General features: G+C 37.5%; 1 protein-coding gene across 1 annotated transcript; it reads left to right on the top strand.

Moving 5' to 3' along the window:
- Positions 1–319: 319 nt before the first annotated feature.
- LOC131981006 (eukaryotic translation initiation factor 3 subunit A-like) lies at positions 320–11,408 on the top strand. The gene is made up of 18 exons (XM_059345300.1): positions 320–342; positions 453–537; positions 1,264–1,335; positions 1,423–1,482; positions 1,849–1,917; positions 2,028–2,090; positions 2,180–2,251; positions 2,385–2,441; positions 3,201–3,272; positions 3,361–3,420; positions 4,055–4,123; positions 4,364–4,426; positions 4,733–4,795; positions 4,913–4,984; positions 5,585–5,624; positions 5,805–5,853; positions 6,463–6,877; positions 8,136–11,408. Exons 1-18 carry the CDS (start codon positions 320–322, stop codon positions 10,011–10,013), a joined length of 3,282 nt encoding a protein of 1,093 aa, XP_059201283.1. The 3' UTR covers positions 10,014–11,408.
- Positions 11,409–14,132: the final 2,724 nt, after the last annotated feature.

Genomic DNA, 14,132 nt, shown 5'->3' on the forward strand with positions numbered 1-14,132 from the left:
CTGTCCGTCCCAAAGGTATTTCAGAAGTTTTTTTTTTAAATAACCCCTTTTCTGTCTCCCTGTTTCTGCTCTAGTCGTGTCCATGTGAAAGGAAACCTGATCACAGATATCAGATAATTTGAGATGATATTGTGTTTGTCTCATCATTGTTCCTGTCGTGCTTTGAATTCAGTTCTGGTTAAATGTGCATGTAATGAACCTTTGTTTGCAGTGTTGTTAGTTAAGTGCTTCACACGAGACAACTTAATAGTAACCAAAAACAATAAAGAAAATGGATACAAAATATAAATAAGACATTCAACTAAATTGAAATGTTTCCATGATCCTTCCATCAAATTTCAGGTCATAAATACATTTCGTACAGATTCATTTAACACCTCATTTTAAATTCTGATTTTTGACTTCTGATTTGCTTTAATTTTCTTTTGTTTCTGAATGTTTTCATTTGAGAGAAATAACAAAAAAAAATTGTTCCAGGAGAAAAAAGGCCTGGCCGGCATCTTCAGATCAGCCAGCATCGACAACCTGTTTGACGAGGTCAGTGTCCACCCTGCAAACACTCACAGCAGCGCCCTAACAGACTAAGGCAACACTGAGGAGACATTGTAGTTGCACATGACAATATTGTTACTTTAAAGATAAGGTTGCAAAGTTATAGTTACATATAGTATCATGTTTTGGGTCATTTTCCATTAGGAGGTCTTTTGATGAGATAAGCACAGTTTAAATTAAGTAAGAGTTTTTGCAGGACTTTTAATTTTGTAATAGTATGTAATGTAGTATTAATAATAGTATTTTTATACTGTGATTACAACTTTGATTACAAAAAGATTTGGATGCTGTGTAAAATGTAAATAAAAACAGTAGGCACCAAATTCAGAGTGTTTGTATTAGTTTGAACATAAGATATACTGTCTTTGTACAGTTTTCAAATACATAAGCAAATAATCACATTCTGGTTTATTTACATGTTAGGCAATGTCCTGAGTAAATACTTATAATACTACTGCTGAAAGGTAGACAATAAATCGACTGCATGCTCTGAAACATGGATGGCTTCCATGCAGAGCGAAATTTGACGTACCTGGCTAAAACATAAACACCCACCTTTCTTTTATGTCGTTTAAGTCTCCTTTGGCACTGACTCTTTACAAGAGAAGATTATCTGCCAATATGTCCCAAATTAAATTGTCCTGTCCAGTAAAAATCATTTATTTTATCTTGGTCTTAAACATTACACTCATTTGCCCTTTCACTCATCAGGAGAAAGGCGGGCTGTTCAGTGGACTTATCAAGAAAACACCGAAAGCGGCTGGAGACGAAGCAGCCGCAGAGGTGAGTGTGTGTGAGACTAGTGAACATCGCTGTCTGTCATGACTGTTATTCTGCATATTTACAATGGTCCATTTCTCTTTTTTCTAGGACAAAGATGACCTGCTGACAGAAAGTAATGACAGTTTGTTTGAAGAGAGCAACACCAAGGTAATGTGATGAGAAATTTTGGTTACTGAACCAAAAAAATGTGGTATGTCCGCACTACAAAATAAATGTTGATTTTAATTCGCTGAAACAAACCAGTCCTTGTGTACATTTTAAAAATAGAATATTTTAAGTTTTATTTTTGATTCAGCCAACACTGAAGGGATCCGTTCCATTCTGAAGAGTCAGCTTTTTCAAAACCAACCTGGCTCAGTTCAAAATTTTGTTTAAAAAAAGCTTGTCATCTCTTCTCTGACATGATTTTGACATCAGATGATTTGCTATTATGATGTTTTATTTTAATGTTCCTCCTGGCATATTTTTATGCAATTTATAAAAATTGATTCTGTTTTTAATGTCTGTTATCAGGAGAAAAGTATTTTCAGTGGCATGTTTAAGAAGTCTCATAAACCAGCGGAGGGGAATGCAACAGATGAGGTACAATAATGAGCCTTTTGCATAAAGTTTTCAGTATATCACACAATTTGGCTTTATATTTCTGTTTTTTTTTTTTTTTTTATGTTTTATTTTCTGTTTGTTGCTTTCAGGAATTAAATGATGATAGGAAGTTCGGCAGTTCTGAGAATCTGTTGGAAGCGAACACATCAAAGGTAGAAAATGTGTGACCATCACAGTCCCAGTATGTTCTTCTGCAGTTGATTATGTTAATATTAACATTTAAATGTTTCATATGTTTCAGGAGAAGTCTGGAGGACTTGCAGGAATCTTCAAAAAGTCTCCCAAACCATCTCCACGCTCAATCGCTACTAAGGTGACCTTTTTTTTTTTGTGATGTGAATGACTAATAGTTGTTTGGTTGTCTGTGAAAGCTCTTATTAACATTTTTAAGATATGTTTTTCCTGTTTGCCCATGATATGTCAAAGTTTTCTGGGTGTTTTCCCAGGATCCTCTCACAAAGGACTTGTCTGCCAGCTGTGACAGCCTCACAGAAAATGCAGAGGTGAGACTTGCTCCAAGTCAGTGTATACTCCTTATGCTGTAGGACACCGTGCCAGAGTTGTTGCCAGAAAACTTTTGAAAACTTATATCAGGGGAAGGCGGTAGAGGGGAAATGATTTTGATCATGCACAGATTTTGCTCTGTTTATAATTTTTATATTATAATAATGGATGGATGGATGGATGGATGGATAGATGGATAGATAGATAGATAGATAGATTAATCCTTTATAGGAATATACAGTGTCACAAACAGCGGACAGACATAACAAACACATTCCCTCATATAGCTAAAATACTTAAAAAAAGATAAAAAACAATAAATACAATAATAAATACTACAAAGTGCAAAGTTATTTTTGTGCATTATAAAACCGTATGGCAGCTGGTAAACATACTAATAAACTATAATAATACCTGGAGATCTTTGACCAAAATGTTGTGTTAGATTATCTTTATGTATTGTTACATATTACAACATAATAATCTTCAGCCTTTGCTGCATCACTTACGTTTTCTTTGTTTTGTTGACAAACTTGTACTTTGTAATGTGCAAACCACAACCCCTTCATGATACCTATATATAAAACCGACAGTAAAAGATTTAAAATAGATTTTAAAGCCATTTATTTACAGTTGTATTTTTACTTTCAAATCTCTCAGCAGGTTTTTGACCCTGTGTCGAACCATTTTGCCTTCTTATGTGAGCCCAACAACAAAAGTTTTGTCAGTAATAACTTGTTTTTTGTTTAATTTTACAGGATAATTTTTCAGCTCTTGGTGAAATGTCGAACAGTACAGATAATCTCATTGAAGCTACAGGCACCACAAAGGTGAGTCTTAATGTAGAGCGCATTATTCTATTTGATTGTATCAGCATGTCTTTGGTTCCTGAAATTAATCTTTTATTGTGTTTAACAGGAGAAGAGGGGAGGGTTTGCTGGAATGTTCAGGAGGACGCCCAAAACAGCTGAACATCAGGTACAATATTATCAGCAACAGGAGGCAGGAAATGTACCATCATGGTAGAAACCTAGAAAGAAGTAATGCTAATCAGAAGATAATTTTTTTTATGTAGAATAGTTTTCCATCGTTACATTTGATGTGATTAGTGAAGGAACTAATGATGCTTTTAATATAGAATGACCGTATTTAATGACTTGAATTGCATGTTATGACATTAATAGTTAGTGTTATATGCTTTTCTGTCTCTTTTCTGTCAATACCTAAGAAAAATCCCAAATGTATAATTCTAACAATATTCCCATAAACTCCTAGAATATGTGTCTGCGAAGCTGTGAAGCAAATGTCTCTGCTACCTACAGTAGTGGAAGAAGTATTAAGATGTTTTACTTAAATAAAATAACTAATACCACATCCAGCAATCAAAACATTAGGTAAAAGTATGGAGGTTATATAATGCAGTAAACTGTCCTTTTTGAATGTGTTTACTGCTGTAGAGATTTGAGGTTGTCCTAATTTTAAGTTGTTTATATATTCTACCATATTGTGGAAATACTCAAGTAAAGTATCTAATATGTGTACATAAGCATAGTACTTGAGTAAATATACTTAGTTACATTCCACCTCTGTCTATATCTGTCTTAATTTGCAGGACAGTTTAGACGAACCCCCAGAAGGAGGCGGGCTGAGACGCAGGAGAACCATCAAGAAGAAACGACGAGTGAGTTGATGTTTACTTTTCAGAAACATCCAGAGACGTGACAGAGAATAGCAGCAAGAACAAAGGTGTACTCCAGCAGCTATAGCACTGGGTGGTTTAGCTTTTATATCATCAAATGTTACTGAAGGACCTGAACTTTAAGATTATTTTTCTTTTGCTTCTCCATTTTAAGATCTTAACTTTAACATTTAAATGTCTTTTCTAATGGACAAACTCTTCCATTCTTGTTTTATTTCTCAGGTCGTGTCGTTCCGAGTCAAGAAAACTCTTCCCAAAATACCCAAACTGAATCTATTGTCACAGGTATGCAAGTTGTTCCACTGTTGCTTTGATGTTTTGTACCCTGATATTCTGTCATTTTTGCTATGTAGAAATCTATGTGCAGAGAAAAAAGTGTACTTGTTCTAATGGCTTGCAAAAACCTTCAGGATCAGTCCATGAATTTTATGAGAAATTAAGCTGGGTATTTTGTTTGTCAATCAAACTCTTCAAAATGCTCTGTCCTAACTTAATTCATATTTATTTTACTTGTTTCTGGTTTATTGTGGGTTCAGTTAGAGGTTAAAATTTATCTTAATGACATTACGGTAATCACATTTTCTCCCACAGAATTCAGACAAGTTGCCTGTTCTTGAGGAGACTCTTGAGCTGCAAGACCTGAACCCAGCACAGGTTAGCTTGTTAATGTTATAAAGTACATATACACAAACACGAACAAACATTTTAATGAGTTCACAAAAAGACTAAATCTTTGTTTCACTCAGGTGTGTTATTGTGTTTGTTTTCCAGGAGAGCACGGTGGAGGTCCAGCCTGTGGAGATGGCAGCTTATCCTACTGAAGGAGACACTTCATCTGAGCTGGTGTGTTTTAGGACATTTTGTCTGGCTTTTTTTCACCAGCTATGACAGCAAAATATGGTCCTGGAGACAGCCGCTGTAGCAGGAACGACCACAGGAGCAGTTTTGAGTTCAATGCTAGGTGTTTTTATGTCCGGCTGCAGTCAGTTTTTGTCACTGTGATCACAAGATGCAATCAGGAAACTTCACAGGTCTGTAGTTGAGATCGAGCAGGGGTGCTGGAAGAATTGGGGAAGGGACCATTGCACCCTTTCTACTTTACGCTCCTGGCTGGCGTTGCAGCTGGTGTGATCTCATCGCAAGATTAGCTTTGGCTTTACTGCTTCTTATGTATATATTTATGATTTCTGGTGCCAGAAAGAGCAAACATAGAAATACTACTAGGAATTGTTATTATACATAACATGCAGTTGCTTTTCAGTGTAAAAATGTTAATAAAGCTGTATCTTAAGTAGATGGGGAGTTTTACTGTGGGTCGCTATCTTATGCACTTTTTAATGGATTTAATGATTGTGGGACACAAAGTAGGATAAAGCATAAACACCTCCGTTTTAACTGCTTCTGTATACATATATTTTCATTGACAAAGATGTCTGTTTTCAGGAAAATGATGTTTTGATGGAGTGGTGGACCACAGTAAAAGGTCAGTATGATGATTGTTGGGACTGTTTGTGCTTGTTGTGTTGCTCCACCAGAAGGATTTCCACTAATTAAAAAATGTTTCTTTTGATATAAAAGTTGAGATATTAAAGTAATCGGCAGTAAAACCTACAAACAAAACCCAGTTCTTGAAATAATTGTTTTTTCTGTTGCTGGTTTCCAGGTTGGGCCGAGTGGAACCAGACAAATTTACATGCGGAGGATGAGGAAGCGTAAGTCTAGTTTCTTTTCTTTTCATTCAAATTTAGTCTGATTTTTCTATTTTTATTTATTTTAGTTTTTTTCATTTAAAATCTTCAATAAAATGCTGCTAAAATGTGTTGCACTGTGCATTGTCAACATTGCACATCTTATGAAACATTTTAACAAACTCGCTAAAGAAGAAAACATAGCTTTTATTAAAAATATGTTCTTTTGGAAGATAAATCTTTAGAAAAAGTTTCTGATTATTAACATTATTACCCAATGAATGCTTGTTTTTGACCAAGAAGACATTAAAATGTGTACATTAATACAACATTAATAAACAATTTTAACAAAAAGTTGAGCTTATATTTCTGTGGCAGACTACCATCGGTAGCAATGTTCGAGTTATCAGCTAACTTTTGTAACTTGGTGAACCCTGCAGATACCAGGTTATCAAATTGCTGTCAACACTGGGGTTCAAATCATAAATCCAGATATTTTAGAAGATGATGTTTTGCTTAGTCCACCTGCACATTTTGCTCAGGACATTAGACCTACAAGCATCTAACTTTAAACCTAACAAAAGCACTGTGTTGTGAGTATGTCGCCCTCACAGCTGTCATGTGTGTGTGCAGGGCGCTGGAGCAGGCAGCTGATCGTGTCTACATGGCAGCTCGTCTGTTTGTGCGTCTTTTCAACCACCGGGGGGCGTCCTTACAGCAACGCATCCTGGAGCTGATGGCTCTGGCCGACGCTGCGGATGAGTTCCACAAAAAAACGGTGCAAGCTGCCGTGGGTGGAGGGGTGGCCAGCGTCTGCGGCAGCCTGGCGACAATAACGGGGCTCATTCTGGCACCTTTCACTTTCGGCGCCTCTATCATTGTCACAGCGGTGGGGATCGGTGTGGCGACGGCGGGCAGCATCACCTCAGCGACGGCCAATATCACAGACACAGTTCACTCCAACATGGACCGAAAGAAGCTGGAGAAGATGATCCAGGACTACCAGGAGGAGATCAAAGACATCAGGGAGTGTTTGGAGTTCGTGCAGGTGAGGAAATGTTTGAGTTTGTACTTTTAGAAAACATCTCTGGTGCATCGGAGGAAGGTTTGAAAGGCTCACTAATCAAATATCTGTTTTATTCATTGTTCATTCAACCCCAGTTTGTCTGATATAGGTTGGACAGACCAAAATGTTGTAATTAATATTTTGTATTTTTTGCTTCATAGATTAATCTGTCAATTGATCTTTCAATAAGAGAGTTTCAAGTTCAATCTATAAAATACCAGAAAATCACACTCACAGAGCTCATTATGTCATCTTCAATTTTTTTGCTAAGTTCGACACCCAAAGATAATAAATGTACAATAAAAAACAGCAAATACTTACCTTTGAAGCCAAAACTGGCAAAAAAGGGGATATTTTTGCTTGATGAATAATTAATTCTGCATCTAAAAGATGTCAATTTATGTTTCACCACTAGTTTAGACACAAGTCAACTCATATGTTACATTTGAAAGTGTATTTAGTGCTTACTACTCACTACTTTTATCCAAGTCTAGGTGCAGTTTAGTTGAAGCTTAGTTGTAATAACTAGAGAGAGAGCCATACATCTGCTGGAAAGATGCATATGTCAGTCATTCTATAGCTTATTGCAGATATATTGATTTTGTGAAGCAGTCAGCTAAACTAGGTCAAAGAAACATCTGTATGTTTGAGGCATTGTTCCACTGTGTACATTTTTAAACCAGAATTCTTCAGAAAAATAATTGAAGGGAGCCCTTTCATATATCTATATAAGGGTATTTATATGTTAAAATATGCAATATTTTATGTCCAGTATTTGAAACATTATCAGCTTTATATAGGCTTTCAGTACTTACTTCAGTGTGAGAAAATCTCAGTTAGCGTAATCATTTAATTGATTTTGCCGTTAGCTAGCTGACATAACAGAAAGGTAGCTTTGTTAGTTAGTGAAGGTATTTTTAATTTAATATCACAATATTAATGGAATTAGATCCATTACATTAAATTGAGATGTACAACATTGTTGTTGTTTCTTGGGTTGGTTTACTGGGATCTCAATTCTTAATATTCCCAGAAATTCTAAGAGTATCATTAGAATATAAGAATATAAATTATTTTATTCTCAGTTTGTTTGTTTTTTTTAATTAAACCTGATTTTTGGTGTAGAATTTTGGGACGAAATTCTGAAATCAGAAATTCAGTGATATAATGCCAGGAAGTAATTAAGGTTTTCAAATCAATCACGGGACAGCATTCAACCCTTATTCTGTGTCTCTTATAGGACGGTATGGACACCCTGCAGGAGTGGGACTTTGAGAAATACTCAGAGAGCGCTGCCAAAAAAGCTCTGAACCACAACCTCAAGCATGTGATGAAGGAGGGCGGCCGTGCCGGGAAAGCCCTGATGATCAACACTGATAAGCTCATCAGCACCGTGCAGGTTTTAGGTGCTGCAGGCGGCGCCGCCAAAGCTGCCCAGGCCATCAGCGTCACCACAGGGGTCATGTCGGCGCTCTTCCTCGCTCTAGATGTTTTCTTCCTCGCCAAAGACTCCCACGAGCTCCGCAAGGGCGCCAAAACCAAGTTCGCCACCAAGATCAGGGACGTATGTAAAGAACTTCAAGACGGCCTCCTGGAGCTGAACAAAGTGAAGACGCAGCTGCAGAAGACCATGGACGGCATCGAGGTGGAGGAGTACGAGGAGATCGAGGAGGTGGAGGTTGAAGTCGACGACGAGGACGATTTGGAGTCTGATCCGAAGAAGCTGGCCGAGCTGGAGCAGGAGCTGGACCTCCTGGAGGAGAAACTGGACAAGAAGGCTGAGGAGGAGCAGAGGAAGAAGGCTGAGGAGGAGCAGAAGAAGAAGGCTGAGGAGAAGAAGAAGGCTGAGGAGGAGCAGAAGAAGAAGGCTGAGGAGCAGAAGAAGAAGGCTGAGGAGCAGAAGAAGAAGGCTGAGGAGGAGCGAAAGAAGGCTGAGGAGGAGCAGAAGAAGAAGATGAAAGAGATGGAGAAAGAAAATTTGAAAAGCAAGAAGGACAAGAAGGAGGAGAAGAGCATGAAGGAAAAAACAGAGCTAGAGGAAAAGGAGAAGGAGGAAAAGGATAAGCAGACCGAGGGGAAGAAGGGAAAAGGTGAGGGAGAAAGCAAGGCTTCTGATGAGGAAAAAGAGCAGAAAAAGGAGACGATCAAAGCAGTCAAAGAGGAAGTTTTGAAAGAACAATCTCTTAAAGGAAAGAAAGACAAAGAGACTGAGAACCGTATTACAGCTGGGAAAGAAAAGTATGAGAGCAAGCGAGATCAGGCAAAGGCAGACAACAGTACAAATAAAATGACAGACGAAAAAGAGAAAAATAAAACTGGAAAAGAACCCGAGGAATTAAAGAGCAGGTCAGGCGATTCAAAACGAGAGGACAAGAGCGGAAAAGGATATTCTGAGTGGGTCAAGGCCGATAGAGAGAGTGAAAGGAGTAAGAGCAGCAGGGACGATGAAAGAGCGATGAAGCCTGAATGGAGAGCAGCGAATAAAGAGAAGGAGGCGGAAAGTGCAAGTACAAGGAGGCACAGCAGCAGCAGGAGTGACAGAGATCGACCCCACAGGAGTGAAAGAGGGAGCAAACATGAACCAAAAGAACAGGAAAGAGGCAGCAGCAGAGAGAGGAAGCAAAGTGACAGGACAGAGAGCTGGAGGAGGACAGAGGAGGAGAGAGGAGCGAGGGACTGGAGAGCTGAGATAGCAAAAGGTAGAGAGGAGAAGAAAGAAGGAAGAGAGACGGAGAGAGGGACGAAAAGGGAAGATCATGGAAAAAGCCATGTGAGAAAGGAGTCTCACCGAAGTCACGACGCGAGGTCTGAGCATTCAGAGAGAGAGCGGGAGAGCAGGAGGGAAGACTCAAAGAGGAGTCACCACAGGAGAGAAGCAGCTCCACATGACGACCACCAGGAAAGGGGAGATGACAAACGAGGGAGCAGGATCGAGAGCGCGAGGAGGAAGTTTGAGAGAGCGGGAGGTGAGGAGGAGGAGGAGGAGAGGGGAAAGAGGAGAGAAGATGTAGCGAGGAGCGGGAGTGAAAGAGAGAGGAGAGGAAGCGACAGACAACACGGCCACCGAGGATCTCGACATCGATCCAAGGACCTGCTGGAAGACGGCCTGAATATTTAGCTTTAAAGAAACATTTTCATCCTCACGTTAAAGAGATAGTTGGATTTTTTGATGGAAAAACACCAGCTTGTTTGTAGTCTTTAAACCAATCACAATCGTCTTGGGTGGTGCTAAGCCCAGGATACGGTGACGGAGAATGGCGTCTAAAATAGGCAGCCAAGTGCAGGCTTATCCAACAGTCTACATCCAGTGAGAATAAACTGTACACTAAATTTAGAATATTTTCTTTAAGTCAGACAGCCGATCAGAGAACTGAAGCTGTTATCTACGCTCTCTTCAAAGCCACCAGACTCCACTGACAAAAACTGTATTTTTACCTTGCAGAACATGGGAGTTGCTGGTCTACTGCTCCCTCAATAAGTTAGTTCATTTTTCTAAATATTCTTAATTTGGTGTGGACTTATTTTCTTTAGGTGGCTGAAATATATTTTGCTGCTGCCCCCATCCGCAGCAGTATGCTGCTCAGCTTCTGTGCCAGTGCTATGCAAACTGGGGACGTAAATACAGTAAATAACTACTAATAACTACAGTAAATAATACACTGACTGTAAGTACCTCATACAGAATTAGAACTATCCCTTCATACGTCAGGAATTACATCACAAAATAAATTTCCTGCCAGTTCAAAGTGTCTGTTGTGAAAGAGTTCAGTATATCTGATTCGGTCATGCTGGCTCGGCCATCAAGATTTAGATTTGTAAGTTCTACTTTACTAGTGGGAGATGGACAGTGATTTTTCAGCAGAGAAACTAATTAATAGTGACTTACAGGATAGTTTTTTCTATCACATTGGCGTAAATGGGCTTCCAATGGGCTGCTACTATTTTCCTTATAACTTCTTAATGTTATGGTAAACCTCACACATTTAAATGTATTTTTAAAACCTCTGAATTATGTGTTTCTACATGGTGACTATTATTTCTATATTTCTGGTGTTTCAGGGTAAAACTATAAATTTTAATATGGACTGTTTTGTGTTTATTGTTTTTATTTCAGGAGAAAAACAGGTGTTTGTTTCATGCATTTGTTATATTTCAGGTAGTACAAAAACTTGCCCTGGGGAATGTACCTGGACGATAGACTTAGATAATGGTTTCTGTAATTACATCTACTTATTTTATTTTTTTTAAATCGCCCGTTACAGACAATTCTCACTCCGTGCACTTTAACCATGTGACACCTTCTTCAAGTCAAGTTAAATGTACTTTCTTTTTCTTTTGTATGTTTCTGGTATGTATGTATGTAATTTTTTCATTTTTGTCAGTTTTTTTAATCACTGGTGTCTTCTGTTTGATATTTTATATGTTCACTGTATGTATTTTTATATGGGTAAATATATTCTATGGTGCTGGTTTCTTATTGAACAAATAAATTATTAAAATTATTACAATCTAATGCTATTTTGGCTTTTTAATTTTGAACTACACTTTCTGCTCTTCACTTGACTGTACAGACGTTATTTGCTATTAGATAAAATAACATCCACAAAAATTAAATAAGCTCTCGATATTATTCACTCAAACATAATAAATCTATAACAAATATATCCATAACAAAAGTTAAAAAAAGAACAGGCTTGTTTTCAGACTTTCAAAATGGATTCCTTAATGATTTTCTGTGCTGTTCTGGGTTATTATAACTGATGACCACTGGGGAGCGACATAGAGCTGAACCAGAAGTTTACTAAAGGTCTGCAATTGTCTGCAATTATTTAAGTACAGAATGGATGGCAAACTCTTTAGTTACAACATTTATTTCACAGCAACAATAATTTGTTACAGATTGCAGGTTTCAACAATTTAATTTATACAAAACAGGATGGCCGATTGAATGTAGTTGAAGTCTTTAGATACAGAGAGTTTTAAAGTGAACACTGTCCTTTAATCAGAAGAAATGATTTAATAAAACATTTAGGATGAGATACCTATGTTACTAAACTAAAGAAAAAATAATTGCTCAAAATAAGTGAGATATAGATGTTAACACATAACCTTGTGTCCAAATCCAGTTTAGGAGGCTGGACAAGGTTTTTCATTGACTTACACGATTCCCCTTGAAAAAATATCCCCTATCCTTAACACAAATCTTCCCAAAACAACTATTTATATATATAGAAAAATAAAAACAAAACAGACGCCACATTTGATTTCAATCCGTGGCTTTATTTAACAAAGGTGGATCTAATCTTAATCTAGAGTCTTTTCTTTGTTATCGTAAGAAGATTTTCTTATCTTTACGGTCTGTTGTCTCAAGGCCGGATATATTTTACTAATAGTATGACATACAATATGATGGAAGACAGTGAAACAACAGGCCTATATTTTGCTCTGGTCCCTTTCAGGAGCTACAGGGTGTTGTGACATAAAATGTATACTAATATACATATATTACAGTGTTTCTTACAAGGGACATTTAATGTAAAAAAAAAATGCTTTTAATATGTCAGGTTTTTTGGGTGGAAATTAAAAAATGGGCATTTCAAACTTACTCATAGAGTAAAATTAGAAAAGGAATGGGTTAAAAAAAACGGTCAAAATCCAATCAGTTAGTCACCTGAGGTTTAATGAGTCACTGTAGATCGGATTATGTAATATTCAATAGAGAGAAATGAGCTGTTTCTGAAATATTTTCCACCTCGTCATCGTGTGGAAAAAAATTCAGATTCATCAGATTCATATCTCACATGTTCACAAGTCACAGGTGATGATAGTTATCTCACTAAAGGGGGGAGGAGTTTTTCACACAGTTGTGGCAGAATTAGAAAGAAATGGTGGCACAACAGTGTAGAACAGGAAAGTCTTTCAGGCTTCACAACATTTTCTATAAGACACCTCCCTGAGGGAACTTCCAGTATAACGTCATTTCTTTTATTCCAAAGCGAAGATCTTTTCCTTAAAACTTAACCAAGCAGTTTTGCCGCCCAAATCTACAATTAGCAACAGTGGCGGTGAGTGCATTTAAACGGTAATGGTGGAAGAACTGCCTGTCATGCTGTTTCTCAGTGTAGAGATTCTACAGACTCAAGCAAAGTCGTTCTGCATTTTGCTGATTTAATAACTGTCGGACTCAAGTGAAAAGCGTGGTTCTGATGATATAGTCCACTTGCCTTCCTTTTACCCGAGTGTTAGTCACACAAACAATACCACATATTTTAGGTCTCGCCAATTTACACCTCTGTTACTACCTCCAAAGGCGGTACAGAGCCAGGATCACTTGGTCCTCCAGAAGCATAAATATCCCGGCTTGAAACTGCAGTCTGAAAGGTGCTACTAAGTGGACTTTATTGTTCTTTATACCCCGTATTCTCACTTTCTCTTTTGCCTTTAAACCCCACAATGTAAGACTTTCACCTTGGTGATGTTCATGTTTCAGCGGCTAATAAGAATTAAGTTGTTTTTGGGCGAGGACAGTGTCTTCAACAATGCCGCTTCACACACAAGTTGAAAAGTGAATCTTTTGCGTTGGCACTGCAGAGTGATGGAAAACTTTCACTGCCTGTGTGTCACAGACAACGAGTCCGTAATACTGCAAATGTAAATACATTAATCAGTGATCTATAGCCTTAATCATTGTGTTACCTCATTTGGAGATGGATTGGGACTTAAAAAATATTTATTCAAATGACAATCTTTGAATGAATGAAGTATCTTTATTTTAAACATGTTTAAAAACAAAACAAACAGATTAAAGCCCACAGGCCTTACGACGAAGTGCAATGATGTAATGAAAAAAATAAAGAGCAAAAACAAGGAAAGCCTGTACGAAACCTTGACGTCAGTCCCAATAAACAAATTCTCCAGGCGCTTAAACTTCATGTTTGAAAAGGAGTAGGAAGAATTAAAAACGTATTTATTCCAACCCCTTATTATGTTTATATATACAATTGAAACCAGAAGTTTACATACACTATATAAAAAGACACATATGCTTTTTTTCTCACTGTCTGACATGAAATCAGACAATCACTTTTCCTGTTTTAGGTCCGTTAGGATTACCAAAATTATTTCTATTTGCTAAATGCCAAAATAATGAGAGAAGGATTTTTTTAGACAATTTTTTATTACTTTCTTCAAAGTCAGAAGTTTACATACACTAACATTATTATGCCTTGAAACAATT

The sequence above is a fragment of the Centropristis striata genome, chromosome 11, assembly GCF_030273125.1.
Source record: "Centropristis striata isolate RG_2023a ecotype Rhode Island chromosome 11, C.striata_1.0, whole genome shotgun sequence".
Taxonomy (NCBI): Eukaryota; Metazoa; Chordata; class Actinopteri; order Perciformes; family Serranidae; genus Centropristis; species Centropristis striata.